The following is a 21,612-nucleotide window of genomic DNA, read 5'->3' on the forward strand; positions in this document are numbered from 1 at the left end:
CTAGATCAGACCTTGTCCCCACTGGGATCTTGGGTGGAACCCAACACTCGGATCCAAATGCCCTCGAATGTTGTGGCCGTTCCATAGTCTGTGGGCCTGATTCTGCCCTGCCCTGCATACAGGCAGTTACACCACTGCAGAGTAGGTACAAAGCATTGCGTTCGGATTTGGCTGCGTTTTATACTCTCTTGTGCACAGTGTGAGTGACTGCACAAGGGGCAGGGCAGGAGAGAATCACACACACATCCTCTGCAGGGAATTTTAGCTCCTCCGTGCCGGTTGTCTCCTCTCTCCTGAGCAATCCCAATTCTGCTGGCTTTCCTCCTCCCTAGCCAATCAGCAATAACCCCCACACTGGACTCCCCTGGCTTTGCATCGCTGATGGGGCCAAGGCGGGGAGATCCAAATACTGTAGACGGGCCATGCCAGGTAGCAAATGACTAATATTTATTTTGCACCAGATTTAATTTGTATATGTTTGTGATTATTTGGGGGGATCGTCGTTTCTTGTATATTTTTTTCATTGTTCTGAGTTGTGCCCTTTTGGGAGGGGATTTGGTTGTGTTTCATTTTTGAGTCTGCGTCTCTTGTCACTAAGAAATTATGATATTTGCTAAACGAAATATGGAATTTATTTTTTTGATTGGGTAATAAAATATCTCTCTATATTCCCTTCCTTCTGCACTTTGTGGCCCCTGAAGGTTCATTCCCAGCCGCGCAGGTGGAAGCCGGGAGACCGAATTTGCGTATGTCTAATTTCATGGGCAGTGGAGTGTCTCTTTCTGTTGAATCGTTTCTCTGTTCACGTGTTTGGTGGGGAGCAAATTACATGATCTCACAAATGCTCACATTTCAGCCAGATCCTCAGCTGATGTAAGTTGTTGTAGCTCCCTTGAAGTCAGCAGAGTTTTGCTGCTTCACACCAAATGAGGATCTGCCCTGTGTTGTTTATCCTATTTTCGTTTCTTTATTCAGCTCTAAGGGCCAGGTTGCCAGCTGATGTAAATGGACATTGCTCCATGGGAGTCAATGGGCCAGATCCCAGCTGCGGTCAATGGGCCATCGCTCCGTGGGAGTCAATGGGCCAGATCCCAGCTGGGGTAAATCAGCATAGCTCCAGTCACATCAATGGCCTATCTGCTTTACACTGTCTGAGGATCTGGCCCTTCGAGTTTAGTAAAGAGATGGAACGGGAACTGGGGCAGCACTGAAAGAAACAGAGTTTCTTATATTTGCTTCTTCATTTTCCATTCACCAATTCAAAGCTGTTAGGGCTTCCCTGCTCTGGCTGGGCGACAGCAGCCACCTCCAAAGCTAACGTGCCCCCCACCCACTCATCAGCACTGCTTTTGGCTCCTAGAGCAGCTGAGAATTTAAAGGGACGGGGCAGAGTTTGGGTCCTAAACTTACTTTAAAACAAAAAAAAAAACCCTAATTTTCCTGATTTTGTTTTGAACGAGAATCCTGGTGGCAGTGGTATTGTGTCCCATTGACCGCTCTGTCCCTGGGGGTTGCAGAATGATGCCAGGGCTTTGCCACGCCAGGGCAGGGGTTTGCTAGGCCTGGAGAGCCCCAGAGTAAAACTGACTCCTATACAAAGGTGAAACTGGCCAGTCCGTTTTCACTGGGCTGGGGGCTGCACGGTGGGGCCTTTGGACACTACTGTAATACCCCATACATAATGCCACCGCATGAGAAAGCGGATCCAAGACCAGGCCCTTATTGAGGAGCTGAGGCTCCCAATCCAGCCGGGCCCTGGCCTGTGGCTGGTGGGTAGGTGGCAGCATTGCCCTGGGCTGTGAGAGCTGAAAGCCTGGGTCTTTACACCTCCGGGAACACGGGTGATGGTACGGAACGCCCCGAGATTTCCCAGCTGGAACCGTGTTCAAGCTGGGCAGGCTGTTCGGGGCTGAACCAAAGCCCAGGAAACACACAGGAGCGGGCGTGTGCCCCTGCTCCCCCTTCCACTCGCTCCCCTGCTGTAGTACAGCAGAGAGGACGAGGCTGGAGCTCGGTGCTGAGCCGAGTTTTACAGTGTCTCAGCAGCATCTTGAGCCTCCCCTAATAGACAAAATGAGCTCACGCTCATTCAGAGGCCGAGTGGGTCGGGCATTTCCCCAGAGCTCAGGAGACCTGGCTTATATTCCTAGTTCTTCCTCCACCCTGCTGGTGACTTTGGACAAATCACTGCACCCTCCATGCCTCAGTTTCCCCTCCCACACTTGGTTTATTTACACTGTCGGCTCTTAGGGACAGGGCCTGTCTCTTGGTGTGCAGGTCCATTTCCACTGACTGCTACGGTGGCCGGTTCGAATCTGATTGCTAAGCCTCGGAACGGCAGAACAGGGCGCGCTAGGGGTAGGCTGGGCTCGTTCTTTGGGGAGGACGGGCTGCAGACTACAACTCTCTAGAATTGCTCCCGCCCCACTCCCTACGACCCCCTCAGCTGGGACCGCCCCCAAGAGCCAGTGTTCCCGCCCTGCTCCTTCCAGCACTGTCAGCTGGGGGAGAGGCCAGGATGGAAGAAGCTCTTGCCCCCCTCCTGACAGCACCCCCTGCTGGGAGAGGCTGGGACTGAAGAAGTGGGTGCACCCCATTGGCAGCACTCCTGCGGTGTTCCCGATGGTGGTCTCGAGTGGGAAGCACGATATTTTGATTAAAAAACTAGAACACTATAAAAATGCTCAGCACCTTGGCACCCAATGCTGCGATGGGGAGGCAGAGGTGGGGCAAGGCTGTTTATTCAAGGCCAGAAGGGACCATTGTGATCATCTAGTGTGACCCCCTGTAGCGCACAGGCCAGAGACCTGCCCACAATAATCCCTAGCGCAGATCTGTCAGACAAACAGCCCATCTTTATTTACAGTTACATTTAGCCATATTAAAACACGTCCTGTTTGCTTGAACCCAGCTCCCCAAGTGAGCGATCACTCTGGATCAGTGCTGGTCCTCGCCATTATTTACCTCTCCCTCAACGTTCGTGTCATCTGCAAACTTCTTCAGGCATGACTTTGTTTTCTTCCAGGTTATTGATAAAAATGCTAAATAGCATAGGGCCAAGAACTGATCCCTGCAGGGCCCCACTGGACACAGATCTGCTCAGTGATGAGTCCCCATTTACATTTTGAGACTTATTAGTTAGCCAGATTTTAATCCATTTACTGTGTGCTGTGTTCATTTTATAGTCTTCTAGTTTTTTAGTCAAAATGTCATAAGGTACCAGGTCAGACACCTTACAGAAGAGTAAGTACAGACACCGGAACTATTATCTTTATCAACCAAATGAAAGGGATATCGGGGTAGTTCGGCAGGATCTATTTTCCACAAACCCATGTTGATTGGCATTGATGATTATTCATATTATCCACCTTTAGTTCTTCATTAAGCGAGTCCCATATCAGCTGCTCTATCTTGGCTGGGATCAATATCAGATTGATAGGCCTGTAATTACTCAGGTCATCTCGGTTACACTTTTTGAATAATGGCACAACATCAGCTTTCTTCCAGTCTTCTGGAACTTCCCTGTTGTTCCAAGACTTATTGAAAAGCAACATTAATGTTCTAATGACCTCCTCAGCCAGCTCTTTTAAAGCTCTTGGATGCAAGTTATTTGGACCTGCCAATTTAAAAATGTCTAACTTTAGTAGCTTCTGTTTAACATCATCCTAAGATACTAGTGAAATGGAAAGAGTGTTATCATATACTATAACTGCATCATCTGTTTTTTCAAAATACAGACAAGAAATATTTATTGAACACTTCTGCCTTTTCTGCATTATTATTGATAATTCTACCATTTCTGTCTAGTAATGATCCAATACCATGGTCAGGGTTTTTTTGTTTGTTTCTAATATACTTAAAAAACTCCATCTTATTGGCCTTAACTTTTGCTGGCCATAGAGTTAATAACATAATAACGGCCATACTGGGTCAGACCAATGGTCCATCTAGCCCAGTGTCCTCTTTTCTGACCGCAGCTGGTGCCAGATGCTTCAGAGGGAATGAACAGAACAGGGAAATTTTAAGTGATCCATCCTGTTGTCCAGTCCCAGCTTCTGGCCGTCAGAAGCTAGGAAGCAACACCCAGAGCATGGACACGGGCAGCGGGTACTGAGCACCCCCAGCTAGGGCAACACCTGACCATCTTGGCTAATAGCCATTGATGGACCTATCCTCCAGGAACTTACGGAGTTCTTTTTTTGAACCCACTTATTCTTCCTTCACAACATCCCCTTCCTTACGTTTTTTTTAAAACTTGCTGCCTATTAATGTCATTAGGTGACCCCTGGTTCTTGTGTTATGTGAAGGGGTAAATAACACTCCCCTGTTCACTTTCTCCACACCAGTCATGATTTTATCATATCCCTCCTTAGGCGTCTCTTTTCTAAGGTGAACAGTCCCAGTCTTATTCATCTCTCCTCATGTGGAAGCTGTTCCAGACCCCTCATCTTTTTTGTTGCCCTTCTCTGCACTTTTTCAAATTCTAATAGATCTTTTTTGAGATGAGGCAACCAGAACTGCACACGGCATTCAAGGTGCGGGCGCACCATGGGTGTCTTTCTGTGTCCCTTGGCTTCTCATCAAGTTTTGACACTGCCTAGCTTCTGATTATAGGCATGACGATCAACATCCCCTTTCTTCCTTCCCCCTTTTTTTTTTTTTTAATAGCTGCCTTTACTTCCCCTCTAAACCAGCTTGCTATTTTACCCAAGACGGCCTTCTTCTTTGATGGGGGGATTGTGGCTTTCTTGGCATCGAGTACAGTGTTCTTAACCAGCTCCCAGTGATCATTCATGTTTTACTGAGTGAATGCTTCCGCCCAGCCGATTTGGCTCCTCGGTGTTTTCAGCCCTTTTAAAGCACCCAGGGCTGGCGGCTCACTGAGCTGGGCTGCCTGCACAGGCTAACGCGATGCAGAGGAAGAGGGGGTGGAATCCTGCCCCTCTGAGCCCGCCCCAGTTTGCTCAACCTCGGCCTTGGAGAAGGAGAAGTCCCCCCACCCACCCCGCACAGCTCTGAAGTGTGGGCAGGGTTAGGGTTGGGGTTGCCAGGCACCTGGTTTCTGACCAGAAGACCGGGTTGAAGAGACACTGGTGGCTCCGGTCAGCAGGCTACCCGCGGCCCCGTGGCTGGGGGGCTCAGTACCCGCGGCCCCGTGGCTGGGGGGGGCTTAGCAGTGGGGGGCGGCCCGAGCTGGGGGGGGGCTCGGTACCCGCGGGGGGGGGGCTTAGCGCGTGGGGGGCGGCCCGAGCTGGGGGGGGGCTCGGTACCCGCGGGGGGGGGCTTAGCGCGTGGGGGGCGGCCCGAGCTGGGGGGGGCTCAGTACCCGCGGCCCCGTGGCTGGGGGGGGCTTAGCAGTGGGGTGCGGCCCGAGCTGGGGGGGGCTTAGCAGTGGGGTGCGGCCCGAGCTGGGGGGGGCTCGGTACCCGCGGGGGGGGGCTTAGCGCGTGGGGGGCGGCCCGAGCTGGGGGGGGCTCAGTACCCGCGGGGGGGGGCTTAGCGCGTGGGGGGCGGCCCGAGCTGGGGGGGGGCTCAGTACCCGCGGGGGGGGGCTTAGCGCGTGGGGGGCGGCCCGAGCTGGGGGGGGCTCGGTACCCGCGGGGGGGGGCTTAGCGCGGGGGGGGGGCGGCCCGAGCTGGGGGGGGCTCGGTACCCGCGGGGGGGGGGGCTTAGCGCGTGGGGGGCGGCCCGAGCTGGGGGGGGGGCTCGGTGCCCGCGGGGGGGGGGCTTAGCGCGTGGGGGGCGGCCCGAGCTGGGGGGGGGGCTTAGCGCGTGGGGGGGGGGGCCCGAGCTGGGGGGGGGCTCGGTACCCGCGGGGGGGGGGCTTAGCGCGTGGGGGGCGGCCCGAGCTGGGGGGGGGGCTCGGTACCCGCGGCCCGTGTCCAGGGGTTCGGGCCGAGGAGCCCCCTGGATGGGCCACTCACCCCCCGCCTCCCCTCCGCAGTAGCTGCCCCGTGCACGGGCCCGGCGGATAAATGTCCCCGCCGCCATGCCCGGCTCGGGGGGGGGGGGGGGGGCCTCTGGCCCTTTAAATCCAGCGCCCCGCCCCCGCCTCGCGCTTGTTTACCGCGCGGCGCAGCCGAGCTTGCGCTCCCCGCGCCGCCAGCCCCGCCCCCTGCGCCCATTGGCCGCGGCCCGTCAGCCGCGCGCTCCGATTGGCCGGGCGGCCCGGGGGCGCGCGCGGCGAGTCAGCTGACCGCCCCGGGGGCGCGCACGCCACTCGCGGCCGGCCATGGCGGGGGGCGGGGGGCTGCGCTGGGCCGTGGCCGCGCTCTGCCTGGGCTGCGCCGCCGCGCGGGGGGGGGCCGGCGGGCGGGGGGGGCGCGGCCCGCGAGCCCCCCCCCGGCGCCCCGCCGCGCGTGCCGGGCTTCCGGCCGGAGCAGGGGGCCCGGGCCCGGGCCCGCGGGGGGCTGGTCCGGGCCGCGCCGGGCGCCCGCTTCCGCCCGCGCCTCTACGGGCCCGGCCTGGCTGACGGCCGCTGGCCCTGGGCCCCCGCCCTCCCGGCGGGCGAGGGGCGGGGCGAGCGGGCGGCCCCGGCCCCGCCCTCGCCGCCCCCCCGGCTGCTGGCCCCGGCCCCGCCCTCGCCGGCCCCCCGGCTGCTGGCCCCGCCCCCGGCCCCGCCCTCGCCGGCCCCCCGGCTGCTGGCCCCGCCCCCGGCCCCGCCCTCGCCGGCCCCCCGGCTGCTGCCCCCGCCCCCGGCCCCCTGGCTGCTGCCCCCGCTGCTGGCCCTGCTGCTGGCCCTCTCCGGGCTGCTGCGGGCCCTGCAGCTCGGCTGGCTCTGGCCGCAGCCCGGGGAGCTGGGCCGGCTGCGGGGCCGCGGCTCGGAGGCGGAGCGCGAGGCCGGCCAGGCGCTGGCGAGGCCCCGGGGCCCCTTCGCCCTCTGCTCCCTGCTGCTGCTGAGCTCGCTGGCCAACGCCGCCCTGGCCGTGCTCGCCTGCTGGGCCCTGCGGGCCCTGGCCCCTGCCATCCTGGCCGCGGCCGGCTTGGTCTTCCTGCTGGCCGAGCTGCTGCCCTTCGCCGTCTGCGCGCGCTGGGGGCTGGGGCTGGCACCCCGCGGGCGCTGGCTGACCCGGCTCTGCATGCTGCTCACCTGCCCCGTCTCGCTGCCGCTCAGCAAGCTGCTGGAGCTGGCCCTGCGGCGCGGCGCCAGCCCCCGCCTCCTGCAGGAGGCGCTTGCGGACACGGTGCGCGGCAGCGGCCCGTACGACGAGTTTGTGCGCGAGGAGTTCAGCAAGGGCGCCCTGCGCAGCAAGACGGTGGAGGACGTGCTGACCCCGCTGGACCAGTGCTTCATGCTCAACGCCAACTCCGTGCTGGACTTCCGCAGCATGTCCATGATCATGCAGAGCGGCTACACCCGCATCCCCATCTACGAGGAGGAGCGCACCAACCTGGTGGACATGCTCTACCTCAAGGACCTGGCGCTCGTGGACCCGGACGACTGCGTGCCACTCAGCACCATCAGCAAGTTCTACAACCACCCCCTGCACTTCGTCTTCAACGACACCAAGCTGGACGCCGTCCTGGAGGAGTTTAAACGAGGTAGCCGCCCCGCCCTTGGGTTGCTCGGGGCTTGGGCAGACGCACGGGTGCTCTCCCCTTGCGGTCAGTGCTCCAGCTCCGCGCTGGGGGGGTGCTGTGCTGCAGGGAGGGGGGCGACGGGAGCTCTGGACAAGGTGCTGACCCGGTGCTCTGGTGCTGTGCGGGGGCCAGGCTGGGGGTGCCATAGGAGAATCGGTCCCCGCTCAGCCCGCACTGACCTCCTGGCACAGCGCAGCATTAGGGGATATTGCATTGCCTGGAGTGGGTTGGCTAGGGCCGCTTTTCCCTCTGGGTCAGTGCTGCCCCCAATGCCTGAGCATGCCGCTAGAGGCCCTGCTGGGCACTCCAGTGAGTGTCAGCACCCCGGCCAAACTTCAGCCTTCCAGCTTCAGCTGTAGGTGGCAGTCTCCTGTCCCTGCCCTAGTGTGGTGGTAACGTACACTGCCCTCTCCCGCCCCAGAGAGTGCCACGCTCTGGGAGCATAGCCTGTAGATTGGTTTGTACCAGACGCTCTGCAAATCTCCCCTGTAGAGTGGAGTGTCTTCCTATAGTCCCGCAGACTAAGCCTGAGATCAGCCTCTGTTTTATGGCCAGAGACCTCACGAAGCAAGAGTCCTAAACAGATGCTGTGTAGGTGGGGAGCCCAGTTGTTCAGTACTTGGCAACTCACAGGACACTGGACTCTTTGGTCACTTTCTGTTGAGTTTCTTCCACCCGACTTGATTCTAGCAGAAATGGTTTTGAGACACCCGCACCTTAGCCCACTTCCAACTGTTCTGAGGGCCTGTGAGCACAAATCTCTAACTCATGAGCTGAACTCTGCTGCTGAAATTATATGCAGATTGAGGGGAGGCTTGCAGGGGTAATCGGGCTGCTGGGATTTCTAAGTTCCTACGTCTCAAAGCCCCATGGTCTGTGGGGGCTGGAAGCAGGACTCTGAGCTGGCTAGAACAAATGCTTACAGGCCTGGAAACTTCCCCAAGCGCAGGGCCAGCAGGCAGAGAACACAGGGGCCTCAGGATGCTGTGACTGCTACTGTGTTCAAAGTAATGGCTAAGGAGAGGTGCGACGGGTCTGGGAACAGTGCTGAGGGGCCCCACCGTCCGGGTGCTGGGTCAGGCTCATCGCCTGGGGGTGGGGACACAGAGGGGTTGTGATGTCCCAGTGGCCATGCAGCATAGACCTCATTTGCTCAGTTGTTACCTCGTGACCCTGACATTAGTCCACTGGACCATGCTGTCTGATGCTAGGGTGCTTTATCCCCTGGCTAGTTTATCCCCTGGCCCCTCTGCACTGCTGAGACTCTTCCTAAGCTTGCAGCACTGATTCCATTAGCCAGCCAGCAAGAGGCGCTCTTGGGGCAGAGCAGAGCACGGTGTCCAGCGGTGCATGATGGTGCCCCGTGGGTAACCCTGCCGCTGATCTCCTGTGGCATGCTGGTGCCTGCCCATCAACTTCCCGTGGGGAGTAAACCCTGCGTCTCGTACCTGGGGCCCACGGTCAGCAGAGTGCCAGGATTGCAGTGGCAGGCTGAGCTTTCCTGTGCCAAGGAGGCCTGAGACACCAGGCCCAGCTGATGCTCTGGGGGATGTTTATGCTGTCTGCTCTGGCACAAGAACGTCCGAAAGCACCTTTCTCGTATATCCCTGCAGATAGCCACCTGCCCCGGGCAAGCATGATCCGAGTGAGAAACCGTGAGATCGTTCCTGGGCAGCCAGTGAAAACTGCCCCCAGCTCAGGGGCTTAGCTGGGCTCTGACTGCTGGGAGTTAAGGTGCAACCACCACGGGGCAGCTCATGCCTCGTCTGCTGCTGCGGGGTTTTCTGCACCGCCCTCTGAAGCAGCCGGGACACTGGGCTACGTGGGCCTGGGCTCTGCTCCAGTCTGGCACTTCTGGTGCTTTATCGTCTCCTCCCCATGGTAACAAAGCCCTGGGAGGTACCTCCGTGTGCAGGACTGCAACCTCTCCAGCCATGCCACGCGCCAGCCACCTGCGCCAGGGCTGCCAGACCAGCTCTGGAAGCTCGCCCAGTCGGGGGAATCCTGGGGGCTGCGGAGCAGGTCATAGTCCCCACCCTTGTGGAAGTTCTGCCCTAGCTATCCCCGCCACCCGCATCAGCCGGACCCCTTCGGAGCCCACACGCAGGCTGACGGGAATTGTAGACGTTCCTCTGGTACCTGCGGGTGCCTCTTGGGAACATCAGATGTTCCCGGTGGGGTTTCTCTTGGCCTCCTGGGAGGGCACAGTTGGGCAGTGGAGTGAGCTGAAGGACTGTAAAATCTTTAACAGAGAGAGCTTTGCTCCCAAGTGGTTCGTGGGTGTCTGAGTTGCATGTGGTTGGCAAAAACTAAGCGAACCAAACGGTGTTTTAAACAGCCTGATTGCAAACCCTGCCCTGTCATGGCTGCTTCGTGGGCATGGTGCTCTCCTTGCCTGGCTGCAGAGCCTGGTGGACAACAACCAGCAGAAAAGCCCTTTTGTCCTGACCTCCCCCAAGGTAGTGCCAATTTCAGTACAGTCAGGAAAAGCCCTCCTTCCCCGTGGGTCCTGGGGAAGGTCACCTTCAAAGCCAGGCTCTTCCCTCCCGCAGGGTGGGGATAGGCTGTACGTCCCCAGGCCTGCTGGGCTCCAGGGCACGGGCAGGCAGGTCTGGCTTTGGTCTCTGCAGGGAGAGCGTTTTGCATGAGCCAGGGCCCACTGCTGCCATGGAAACATCTGGCAGGGCCAGCTCGTTGCCTCCGTGACCTCGGCGTCACTGCAGGGATCTGGCAGCTCCCACGGCTGAGTGCATGTCACCTGCTCCACGCTCCCCAGGGCCCTCGGAGCAGGCTGCTTCACTCCTGGCTGGAGGCAGGGGAGGGGGGGATCCGTGGGTCTGGTGTCGAGCCCCAACTCCTGTCCCAGCCATAATGAGGGAGGAGCCTCTCCGTCTGAATGCACTGCAGCTCTCTCATGTCAAAGCCAGCACTGGACCAGGGGGCCTCCAGCCAGCTCCTGGGGTCCCCCTGGCTAAAGAGAAGTCAGGGCAGGGAGACCTCGCTCTAATGCTGGGGGCAGGGCGATGGGTGGCTGGCCTGGCTAAGGCACTGGACTGGGCTGTAGGAGGCCTGAATTCAAGCCAGGCTCTGCCACTGACCTCCTGTGACCCTGGGCAAGTCCCTTCACCTCCCCAGGCCTGTAAGAGAGAGAACTCTGTTGTCTCTCTTGGTGCGCGGCCTGTCTCGAACAGGGTCTGTGCAGTGCCTGGCACAGCGGGGGCCCTTCCGGACTGCTGGGGTCCGAGTGCAAAGCAGACCGGCTCTGCTTGGCCCCTCACCTCTGTCAGAAGGCCGCTTGTTGTTGTGCCTTTTATAGGCTGTGCCCCCAGCCCCGGCAGCTTGCGTCATGTCCGAGTCTAAGGACATGCAAGCTCTGAAGTAGCAGCCCACCCACAGTGTCTGTACGGCGTTAATCCAGGGCCGGTCCCTGCAAAGTCTTCCAGGAGCGGGTGGCCTCCCCAGCAAACGTGCATGGCTGGATATCTGGGAACACCTGGCCAAGGGGCTAGAGAGAGGACACAAGCCTGCAGTGGATCAAAGCCGTTCACCTGAGCCCTGGAGGGCGCTGGCAGGAGAGGAGAACATCCTGTTTGCTGAGCTCAGACAGCCCGAGCTGAAACCTGGTGTGTGTGAGAACAGCTCGGGGAGACCCCACAGAGCAGAGCACGACCTGCACCCACGTGTACTGCCCATGCTGCGGGGGCACTGAGATCAGCACAAGGAGCCCTGTGACTCAGGCTTCAGCTGAGACAAACCCACGTGGGCAGGGCTGGGGGCGATGCCAGGCCTATTAACGTTGCCTGGTGTGCCCAAAGGCCCACTCCTTTGCTGGAGCACCTCACTGGGGGCAGGGCGTCTGGGTGGCTTCTCCTGCCATGCTGCTTCCAGCGTGCCACTCCCTTTCCCCCATCCTCAGGTATGTCCTGGCTGTCTGGCAGCAGGTGTGAATGAAAAGTGCTCCTTTGCCCAATCACCACTGATTTCTCCTGTTTCCAGAGCACTGTCAGTCAGCACTCCTAGGTTCTGATGTGAGCTCTGGGAGGGAAGTGGGGATGGGGCTGGCAGTCAGCCCTCCTGGGTTCTGTTCCCAGCTCTGCTACTGACTTATGTTGTGGTGTTGGTCAAGTCACTCCCCCCCCTTCTCTGCCTCTGTTCCCCCTCCGTAGAGTGCAGGTGACAATAGGGATGCATGTCACTAAGTGCTCTGAGCTCCTTAGAAGTGTGATAGGAGCTCAGAGCATTTGTTACGCCATTGTACTGCAGTAAAACCAGCTCTCCCAGGCCAGAGACGTGGGATCGGCAGCAAGAGACCAGTCTTCTCGGCCTACCTGCTGAGCACTCTCGGGCCAGAGCCCAACTCTGCTGCATGTGCAGCCTGGATGGTGTCACCAGCCTGAAGCAGCTGAGATAACTTGCATCCAAGAGTTTGAAAAGAGCTGGCTTAGGAGCTCACTGGACCTTTAACATTGATTTTCATTAACTCCTGGAGCCCTGAGAGAAGCTAATGCTGTGCCAGTATTTAAATAGGGTAAACTGGATGACCGAGGCAATCACAGACCTGTCACTCACACCGATCCTGTGCAGGGTAATGGAGTGGCTGATCCAAGACTGGGATAATAAAGAATTAAAGGAGGGTGATATAGTTAATGCCAATTAACATGGGTTAATGGAAAATCCATCCTGTCAAACAAATCTGATGTCTTTTTGGATGAAATTACAAGGTTGGTTGGTAGAGGTAACAGTGCTTCTGTTAGGCATTTGATTTAGTACAGCACAGCATTGCTGATCAAAAACTGGAAGGACATACAATTAACCTGGCACACGTTAAATGGATTAAAAGCTGATAGGTCTCAAAATGAGAGAGACAAAGTGGGTGAGATAATCTCTTTCACTGGACCCACTTCTGTGGGTGAGAGAGAGGAGCTCTTCAGGGCTTGGAAAGGTACTCAGGGTGTCCCAGCTCATACCAGGCGGAAGGGGTTGGTGTGCGTAAGGAGTTACACCTGTCGTGTTGGAAGAGACCATTCAGGATGAAGTGGGCAGTTAACACCTCTGCAGTCATGGGACAGCAGACAGATTGTTGGAATGAGACAGGCACTAGGTGTCTCTACTGAGTGCATGGTTTCTAGTGTCTAGCAGAGTTAGGAATTGAAGGTCGCAGGCTTGTCTTTTGAAGGTGTTGTGCAGGCTTCTCTTGAAGACAAGAACTGATGGGTCGGAGGCAGGCTGATCGCTTTGTGAAGAGTGTTCACCCACAGGGTGTGTTTGTGTTTTAGCATGTTCCTGGGTGAGTTAATTGGAGAGCGCAGTGATTGGCTGGTTTCACCCACACAGTTGTTGGGGCGTTTAGTGCTGTGACAGGCCTGCGTAGGACCCACGGACACCTGTCAAGAGGTGTGTGGTCAGGGGTGTTGATCATCGTAGCAGTGGAGATGTCTGCAGGTTTTGCAGCAGTTGTTCTGTGGGGGGAGGGATAGCTCAGTGGTTTGAGCATTGGCCTGCTAAACCCCGGGTTGTGAGTTCAATCCCTGAGGGGGACATTTAGGGATCTGGGGCAAAAATTGGGGATTGGCGGGTTGGACTAGATACCTTCTGAGGTCCCTTCCAACCCTGACGGTCTATGACAGGCTCTGGTGCTGCTTAGAGGTCCTGGTCTGTGGGGAGCTGGCTTCTGATGATGAGATTACCCGGTTGTTTGAAGGCTGGAAGACGAGGGTTTGGGAAAGATTTGTTTCAGGATGAGGTCTCTGTCGAGTATGGATTGTAATTGTTTGATGATATCCCATTTGGGTTTCAAGGTGGGGTGGTAGATGACAACTAGGGGTGTGCGGTCAGTGGGGGTCTCAAAATGTAACTGTAAACAGGGAATACTCATTGGATGGGTGTGTTTCTAGTGGGGGCCCGCAGGGATCGGTTCTTGGCCCTATGCGATTTAATATTTTTATCAGTGACCTGGGAGAAAACATAAAATCATCCCTGATCAAGTTTGCAGATGACCCAAAAATTGGGAGAGTGGCAAATAATAAAGTGAACAGGTTGCTGATAGAGAGAGACCTGGTTTGCTTGGAAACTGGGCTTAAGCAAACAGAATGTGTTTTAATACAGCTAAATGTAAATGTACACATCTGGGAGCATTGACTGCAGGCCATGTTTTCAGGATGGGGGACTTTCTTGGGAAAAAATAACTCTGGAGAAGATATGGGGGTTAATCAGCTAAACATGAACAAGCCATGCAATGCTGTGGCCAAAGGGCTAATGCAATCCTGGGATGTAGACGGAGGAATCTCCAGCAGAGAGGCGATTTTCCCTCTGTATTTGGCACTGGTGCAACCGCTGCTGGGATCCGGTGTCCAGTTCTGGTGCCCACAGTTCAGGAAGGATGTTGATCAATTGGAGGGGGGCAGAGAAGAGCCACGAGAATGATCAAAGGATTAGAAAACCTGCCTGAGAGTGAGAGATTCCAGGATCTTAATTGATTTAGTTTAACAAAGAGACTTGATTCCAGCCTATCAGTACCTACGTAGGGAACAAAGATTTCATACTGGGCTCTTCAGTCTAGCAGAGGAAGATCTGACACCATCCAATGGCTGGAAGTTGAAGCGAGACAAATTCAGACTGGAAACAAGGTGCACATTTGTAACGGGGAGGGTAATTACCCAGTGGAACAATTCACCATGGGTGATGGTGGATTCTCCGTCGCTGTCCAGTTTGAAATCAAGGCTGGCTGTGTTTCCAGACGCGCTGCTCTAGGAGGTATTGTGGGGCAGTTCTCTGGCTGGTGCTGTACAGAAGGACCACCCTGTTCAGTGATGTGGGCAGTATGCTGAGGCGTGTGGCATCTCCCCAGGCAACATACACAACCCAAAAGGTGTCCTCCATGTGTATGACCTCACCCGTACGGTGCACACAAACTCCCCCCGCATGGAGGGTGCTGTTTGGCAGAGCAAAATGGTGCGCAGCCAGACGGAATGGTCCTGAGGGCTGGATCTGGCCCGCAGGTTGCCAGTTGGACCCCCGTGTCCCTTCTGTTGGAATCTGTGAGTCCCGTAGTCAGAGAATGGGAAGAAGGCAGGGCTGGATACCAGCCACCTGAGGGCTCCCCAAGAACAAGCACCCCACGCATCCCTCTCGGCTCCCTGGAGTGTACTGTGGTCCCTGGCCTGTGGGCGGCGCTGCTGAGCCCCAGCCGGGAGAGGGAAGGCCCTGCTCCGAACAGGGCCCTTGAGGAAAGTCTCTCCCTTGGCCATCTTCGCTGCTGCAATGTCCGGCCTGGGAGTGGGGGGACAGAGAGTGCTGGGGGGCAGGAGAAGGAGGCTGCCGCCTAGCCCCTTGCTCTGCCCCACCCTTCCTCTGCTGCTCCGTAGTTTTTTATAAAAAGCTGCGTCAGTGGTCAGAGCATGAGGCTGGGAGCTGGGCTCCTGGGTTCTCTTCCTGACTTGCTGGGTAGCCTTGAACCTCTGAGGCCTCCCTGGCACCTGTAGCAAGCTGTGTAACCCGCCCCCCAGGCAAATCACACCTGGCCATCGTGCAGAAGGTGAACAACGAGGGTGAGGGCGACCCCTTCTACGAGGCCATGGGGCTGGTGACACTGGAGGACGTCATCGAGGAGATCATCAGGTCGGAGATCCTGGACGAGTCGGACGACTACAGTGAGTGAGCCCCGTCCGGCGCGCCCAGCAGCTTGGCTCGGGTCTGGGGGGCTGCAGAGTCAACCCCGGTTACAGCAGTGGCAGGCGGGCAGTGCTCCGGGTGCATTGTTCTGTGCAGGCGGCTCCGCACCTGCCTATCCCCCAGCCCCTTCTCCTCCCCCCGGCCCAAGCCAGGCTGACAGCAGAATGCGAATTCCCCCAGGACTGCCCCCAAGCTCTTCCTCAGGAGAGCGGGGAACGTGGGTTGCCCACAGTCCATTCCTAGCTGTGGGCTCGAGCAGTTAGTGGGAGCATGGGGAGCCTCGCTGCAGTGCTGTATTCCCAGCTGTCGCTGTTTCCTGCATGACTTAAAGCAAGTCCCTTCCCTGTCTGTGCCTCGGTTTCCCTGTGTAAGGTGGGAGGTGCTGAGGTGCCTTGGCACTGTGCTTTGGGATCGTCAGCCTGCAGCTGCTCTGGGGATCCCCAGAGTCCGGGGACCAGGTTTATGCTGCCGGCTGGTGTGACGCTGGCTCGGCCTGCCCTGTCCCCTTCTCTCGTGCCCTAGAGGAGAACAAGGTGCGGAAGAGGCCGGCCCCCATGGGCACCCTGCTGGAGCACAGGAAGGAAGATTTCTCCTTGTTCAAGGGCTCTGACGACGAGCACAAGGTGAAGATCTCCCCGCAGCTCTTGCTGGCCACGCAGCGCTTCCTATCCCGAGGTGAGTCAGGGCAGAGAGCCCGCCGGCCATCCCTCCCTGTGCCCCCCGCCTGGCTCCACGGCTCCTGCCCGGCAGGCCGGGGGGGGAAAGGCCCAGGGGCATCTCCAGGCTGATCACTGGCAGGAGAGGGCTCTGGGCTCCCCCTGGCCTGCCTCCCCGGCAGACTGCTGCCAGTCCGACCCCGTTACGCACAGCGCAGTCCGTCCCCTGGGCTTGGGGCAGGGGGAGCAACTGGGGCCCGTCCCTCAAACTCCCTGCAGGGGCGCGGCCTGTCCCTGGAGCGGGCGGCTCAGGCTGGGTTCTCTGCCCCTCGCTCCCCACCAGAGGTGGATCTGTTCAGCCCGGCCCGCGTCTCCGAGAAGGTCCTGCTGCACCTCCTGAGGCACCCCAGCGTCAGCCAGGAAGTGAAATTCAACGAGCGCGACCGCCTGGCCCCCGAGCACTGCCTATACCAGCATGGCCAGCCGGTCGACTACTTCGTCCTGGTCCTGCAGGTACCGGCCTGCCCCTGCTACCCCCCGAGATCAGATCCGCCAGCCGGCAGGGCCCTGAGCTGGTTTCTGGCCCTGGCTGTGGCCTCAGGCACGTCCCTGTCCTCCTCCGCGCCTCTCTTCCCCTCCCGCGCTCCATTTTCACCGGACCGGGCAGCACCCTGCACAGCCGAGCCCTGATCTCGCTGCTCTGCTACACACGCCTAGGAGTGCGGGGAGCCAGGCTGTGGGTTGGCGCAGGGTTCACAAGCGCGTTGGCTCTTGGGAGGCCGGCTGGGGGGCAATGCCAGCTTGGCAGCAGGTCTGGGCAGAGAGCCGGGCGGGCACTGACTGCCCACCCTGTGACGGTGGAGCCTCTGCCCCGCTGGGCTGGGGCAGGAGCCTCTGGCGAGCAGCTGGCCAGTGCTGCCCCTGACCTGCGGCCCTCTCCTCCGCAGGGCAGGCTGGAAGTGGAGATCGGGAAGGAGGGGCTGAAATTCGAGAACGGCGCGTTCACCTACTACGGCGTCTCGGCACTGACGGCGCCCTCCTCGGGTGAGCACCCGCGTCCGGCCACCGGCAGCGGGGCTTGGCCCCGGGGCCTGGCGCCCACTCTCTGGGCTGGGGCTGCAGCGCTGCAGAGTCGCCGTGGGGCCATGGGTGTGCGCCACCCCCGAGAGCCCGGTGCTGGGGGGAGTCCAGGCCCCGAGTTCTGCACGGCTCCTGGCCTGGCTGGCTGGTAGCAGAAGGGGTGGTGAGCCTGGCTGTGCGGCCATAGGCCAGGGGCGGGGAGACCTGGAGACCAGGTTCCTTCCCAACCAGCCGTTGGGGTGTTGGGCTCCCTGCTGGCTTCCCGTCCCTCTGGCCCCTGATTTCTGCCTGCCAACAGTTCACCAGTCGCCAGCGTCCACCCTGCGGCCGAACCAGTGTGAGCAGCCGCTCGACTGCAGCGAGAACACCGCCTGCCCCCCGTACTGCCCCGACTACACCGTCCGGGCACTCACCGACCTGCAGTTCATCAAGGTAAGGGCCGCCGGCTGGCGTTGGAAACGCCGCTGTTTCAGCTGGGCTGGGAGCTGCCAGCCCTAACCCTGGGGGAAAAGAGCCGGGTTTTTAGGGCCCTACAGACGCGCACCTTTGTGCTCTCGGTGCCGGGCTTGCCAAGGCGATAAGCCGCTGCGCGGTGTGATCCTCGCCACAGCCACACTGCCCCCTCACTCGGGTGAATGGGTGTGCAGCCTCACCCTGCCCTCGGGAAGGAGCAGCAAGCCGGGACTGCTACCTCCTGCTAGGGTTCCAGCTCTCCCCTAGGACCATCTGGGTTCAGATTCGGAGCATGCCACAAGTGAAACGACTCTGCTGGTGCTCAGCCGTTCCTTGGGTCTCAGGCCACGTCCCCCTGTGCTTGAAGGAGAGCCGGGACCTGTGGGAGGTACACAGCATCCCAAACCCTGGGGTGTCCCTGGTGGCACTGTGCTTTGGGGCAGCCTCTGTCCCCTCGTGATTGCGCACCTCTGCCTCCTCCCTGGCTGGGAGACCCCACCTCTGGGGACGCCTGTGGGGTGCTTTGCCCCATCCCTGCTCTGGTCTCCTTTTCTCAGGGATCATGCGCCCCTCTGGGTCTCTCTTGCTTTCCCACACAGCAGCCTTTCTGGAGCCGCTGCACCCATCTAGCCTGGCCCCGGGTGAGCACCATCCCTCCAGGGAGGGCTGGCTGGAGCCCCAACAGCACCCAGCCCTGGGGCTGGAACCTGGGCCCCTGCCAGGAAAGGGGAGCACCCAGGCCTCTGTGCCCGGGGTGGGCTTGCGCGCTCAGGGCTCTGGCTCACCTCCCCCAGGTGACCCGGCTGCAGTACCTCAACGCCCTGATGGCCTCCAGGATACAGCCGTCCCCCCAGTCGCCCGACAGCGTGGAGCTGAAGATCGTCCCCAACAGCCAGACGAAGCTCCTGGACGACAGGAACACTGTGCCAGGTACCGTGGTCCTGGGGGCTGCTTGGGGGGGCACACGCCAGGCCTCCATGTGCCCAGTGCAGATGGGCTGGGCAGGCTGTGGCCAGCTCCAGAGCTCCCAGACCCCATCCTGGTTGCTGCGTGAGGACTCGGGATCCGAGCCCAGCGGGCTGCCTGCACCCTTCCTGCTCTCCCCACTGCTGCATGCGGGTCTGCATTTAACCCCTTCACTGCTGCCCACGCAGGCGGGGCTCTCCGCAGCAGTGGCTGTGTCTGGTGTCTTGGCCAGGTTTCCTTTCGCTCGCCGACTGGCTGCGTGTCTCTGTGTTGGAGGACGAGGCGGCCTGTGCCCTGAGCTCCTCCCCCAGCTACGAACCCTCATGCTGCAGGGCGTGACGGAAGGGGTCAGGAAGGAACTTCCCCGGGGCAGGCGACTCCAGAATTGGTCACAGGGAGGCCTGGTCCAGGCTGGCTGGGCTCATTCTCTGACCCAACTGGAAGGCAGCACGCTGCGCTCCCGGGGATGGAGGGTCTGTAGGGCTGAGGACGGGGATGTCTGGAGTCAGTGCCCATCTCCAGCGTCCCCTGGAATGGCCCGGTGCTGCCCAGTCTTGTGTGCCCCATTTCACCTCTCCGTGCCCAGCACCCCTGCAGTGACCTGGGGACCCCGGCCTCTCCCAGCCCCCTCAGCAGGTGCTCCCCATCTCTGCTCTTCTCCACAGGAAGCAGCTGAGGGTTGCTTGGTAGCTGCTGGGAGCATGCGCTGGCGGGCACCCCCCAGCTCGGCCGATAATCCCGCCCGCGTGTCGTGTCTTTCACTCTCTCTTCCCTCGTTTTCAGCGGCTGACCATCTCTCTCTTGTGCTCTGTCCAGCCACGCGCTCTCTCTTGGGCACCCCTGAGCTCTGCAGTTGATGGCAGGTTCTGCGCGATCCCTGGGGTTACTGATGGGCAGGAGGTAAATATCTGGACCTTTGTCCGCTTGGTACAGCAGGGTTCTCCCCCTGCTCTGCTCGGGGTGGGGAGGGTTCCCTATGATCTGCTCTGACTCCCAGGCCTGGGAGCTGTGACCGGTGCAGGGGCCTGGCCAGTCCCCAGGGGCTGGCTGTCTCCGTCCTAATCCTGTGGCTGCCGGATGCTCATGCACCATCCCAGTGACGCCCCCTGCAGCCGGGGTGCAGAGCAGTTCCCTCAGGCAGAGTGCTGGCGGCCCAGCGTGGCCAGCACGCTCGGCCTTCCCTTCTGCTCAGCCAGGGAGCCATGGCCCCCAGCACAAGCCTTGTTCCCTGCTCGGGCTGGTGAACGGGGCCCCACGCCCTGGGTGGTGGGTCAAGAGGGGAATTAGCCCCCCGCGTTCCTGGCTCCCGTGGTCCAGGCCGGATCACGGCACTGCAGCACAGCCCGAGCTCCAGGACACGGCTGTGGGGGGGCGGGGGGTTGAGCTGGAGCCGTCTCCCTGGTTACACTGACTGCTGGCGGGAGCTCCTGGGCCCAGCCTTGCAGCAGGCAGCGTGGCCTACTGGGCTAAGACCTGGATCTAGTCCCAGCTCTGCCACTGGCCTGTGCATGACCTTGGGCAAGTCCCTACCCTTCCCCCTGCCTCAGTTTCTCCATCTGTGCAAGGGCTTTTGGGATCTGTGGGTCCTAGAGATCTGGGGCCAAATGGGCGTGTAATGGCTGCTCTCTCTGCTCTGGTACCAGGAAAAAGCAGCCAGCCGCTTGGGGAAGACGAGAGCACGGGCATGGAGCCCCTCCCCCCCGCAGGACCCGCTGATGTCAGCGCGGGAGCTCTAGGCTAGCATCCTCCCGGCTGTCCTAGCCGCCCCTTGGCTGGGAGTTGGTCCCCGGGGACTCTCCTGACAGCAGCAGTAATCTCATGGGGCGGGATGCCCCAGACGCCCTCCGCAACCCCCTGCTGCCCTGAAGGATGCCAGCCACTTGGACTCTGCTCCAGAGGATCTCGCTGCATCAGGACCAACTGCCAGGGCAGCCAGAGCTGGATTCCAGTCCACGGGAGATCGCCCCAGTCCCCCCTCAGTGGCCGGAGCCCTGGGCAGCGTCTGTGCCAACAAACCTCCAGGGAGCAGCGCGCCCAGATCGAACCAGACCTGCTGGGGACACCTGGCGAGCTGGGTGGGGGCCGCAGGAGAGATGCAGGTGGCGGGTTGTGGGCTGGTTCCTCCATGGGGTGCCCTGTGTGTGTCCCTGGACTGGGCATTCCTCTCCTTGGTGTGTTCTCTGCCAGGCTGCCCTGGGCTGTCCCTCCTCTGCCAGCATCAGCCTGGGCCATTCCCCTGTGCCCGCCAAGCCAGCTCTGCTCCAGGAGTCCTGCTGGGATTCCTTGGCCTGCCCCAGGGCAGAGCCGTGTGATCAGCTACCTTTCTAGGCTTCCCTCCCCATGGGGCGCTGGGTGCCACCCCACCCCGGCCACTCAGTGCGAAACACCCTGCCCTCCTGAGCCAGGGCCCATCGCCACCAGCCCCTTCCAGCGGCTGCCAGCAGAGAGCCCACACGGCAGGCTGGGAGCTCTGGCCTTGCCAGTCTTCACAAGTGGGCCCCGGTGGGGCTGCCCATCCGTCAACTGGGCTGATTGCTGGGGGGCACAGTCCTTGCAGCCCTCCCCTGCCCTACCCCCCAAGGATGAGCGATCACAGGGGCCCCAGGCACCTGGTGCCTTGATTGCAGACAGCGTCAGATGGTCTCCTGAGCAGCCCTATGGACCGGAGATCCCCACACGCGGGTGCAGGGACATTGCTCGGCCGCCAGCCCCGGAGAGCTCGCGGCCGCCAGGGGGCGAAAGGTCTGCCATGGACGCAGTCCGCCTGCAGCCGGGCCCGCCCCTCGTCCGGGCGCAGGGCCGCCAGCCGCAGCACAGGGCGCCGGGCTGGACACCTGCCTCGTGTGCTCATCTCCTCCACCCGTGTGTTCAGTCCGTGTGAAGCTGGGCGCCAGGAGCCGAGTGTCTCCGGAGCGGCAGAGCCTGGCGAAGAGCCGGGGCCACGCAGGTAAAGGAGTTGTAATCTGCCCTGTCGTGTCTGTGCCGTTCCCAGGGACTGCGCGCCGCGTGGGGGGGGGCTGACAGGCCGCGGAGCGGGGAGGGCCCTGGCTGGATCTTAGGGCACAAGGTAGGTGCTGCAGTTAAGTGGGGTGGGGGTGGAAATGGGGGGCTGGGGAGCTTCCATCTTTCTCGGCCAGAGCCGGAGTGGCCTGAGCTGTCAGGGCTCCTCTCGGCCAGAGGACCAGGCTTTTTGTGAAGGCTCCCG

At 60.2% G+C, this 21,612-nt stretch overlaps 1 protein-coding gene across 1 annotated transcript; it reads left to right on the plus strand.

Moving 5' to 3' along the window:
* The first annotated feature begins 1,691 nt into the window (after nt 1-1,691).
* CNNM3 (cyclin and CBS domain divalent metal cation transport mediator 3) lies at nt 1,692-21,373 on the plus strand. Its single transcript, XM_073325449.2, has 10 exons — nt 1,692-1,769; nt 6,039-7,542; nt 15,087-15,230; nt 15,775-15,927; nt 16,252-16,421; nt 16,856-16,952; nt 17,287-17,420; nt 18,236-18,371; nt 19,224-19,307; nt 20,051-21,373. The coding sequence occupies exons 1-9, from the start codon at nt 1,692-1,694 to the stop codon at nt 19,262-19,264; spliced, it is 2,457 nt and encodes an 818-aa protein (XP_073181550.2). The 3' UTR covers nt 19,265-19,307; nt 20,051-21,373.
* Nucleotides 21,374-21,612: the final 239 nt, after the last annotated feature.

This window comes from Lepidochelys kempii, chromosome 26 (genome assembly GCF_965140285.1).
Source record: "Lepidochelys kempii isolate rLepKem1 chromosome 26, rLepKem1.hap1, whole genome shotgun sequence".
NCBI classification, from domain to species: Eukaryota; Metazoa; Chordata; order Testudines; family Cheloniidae; genus Lepidochelys; species Lepidochelys kempii.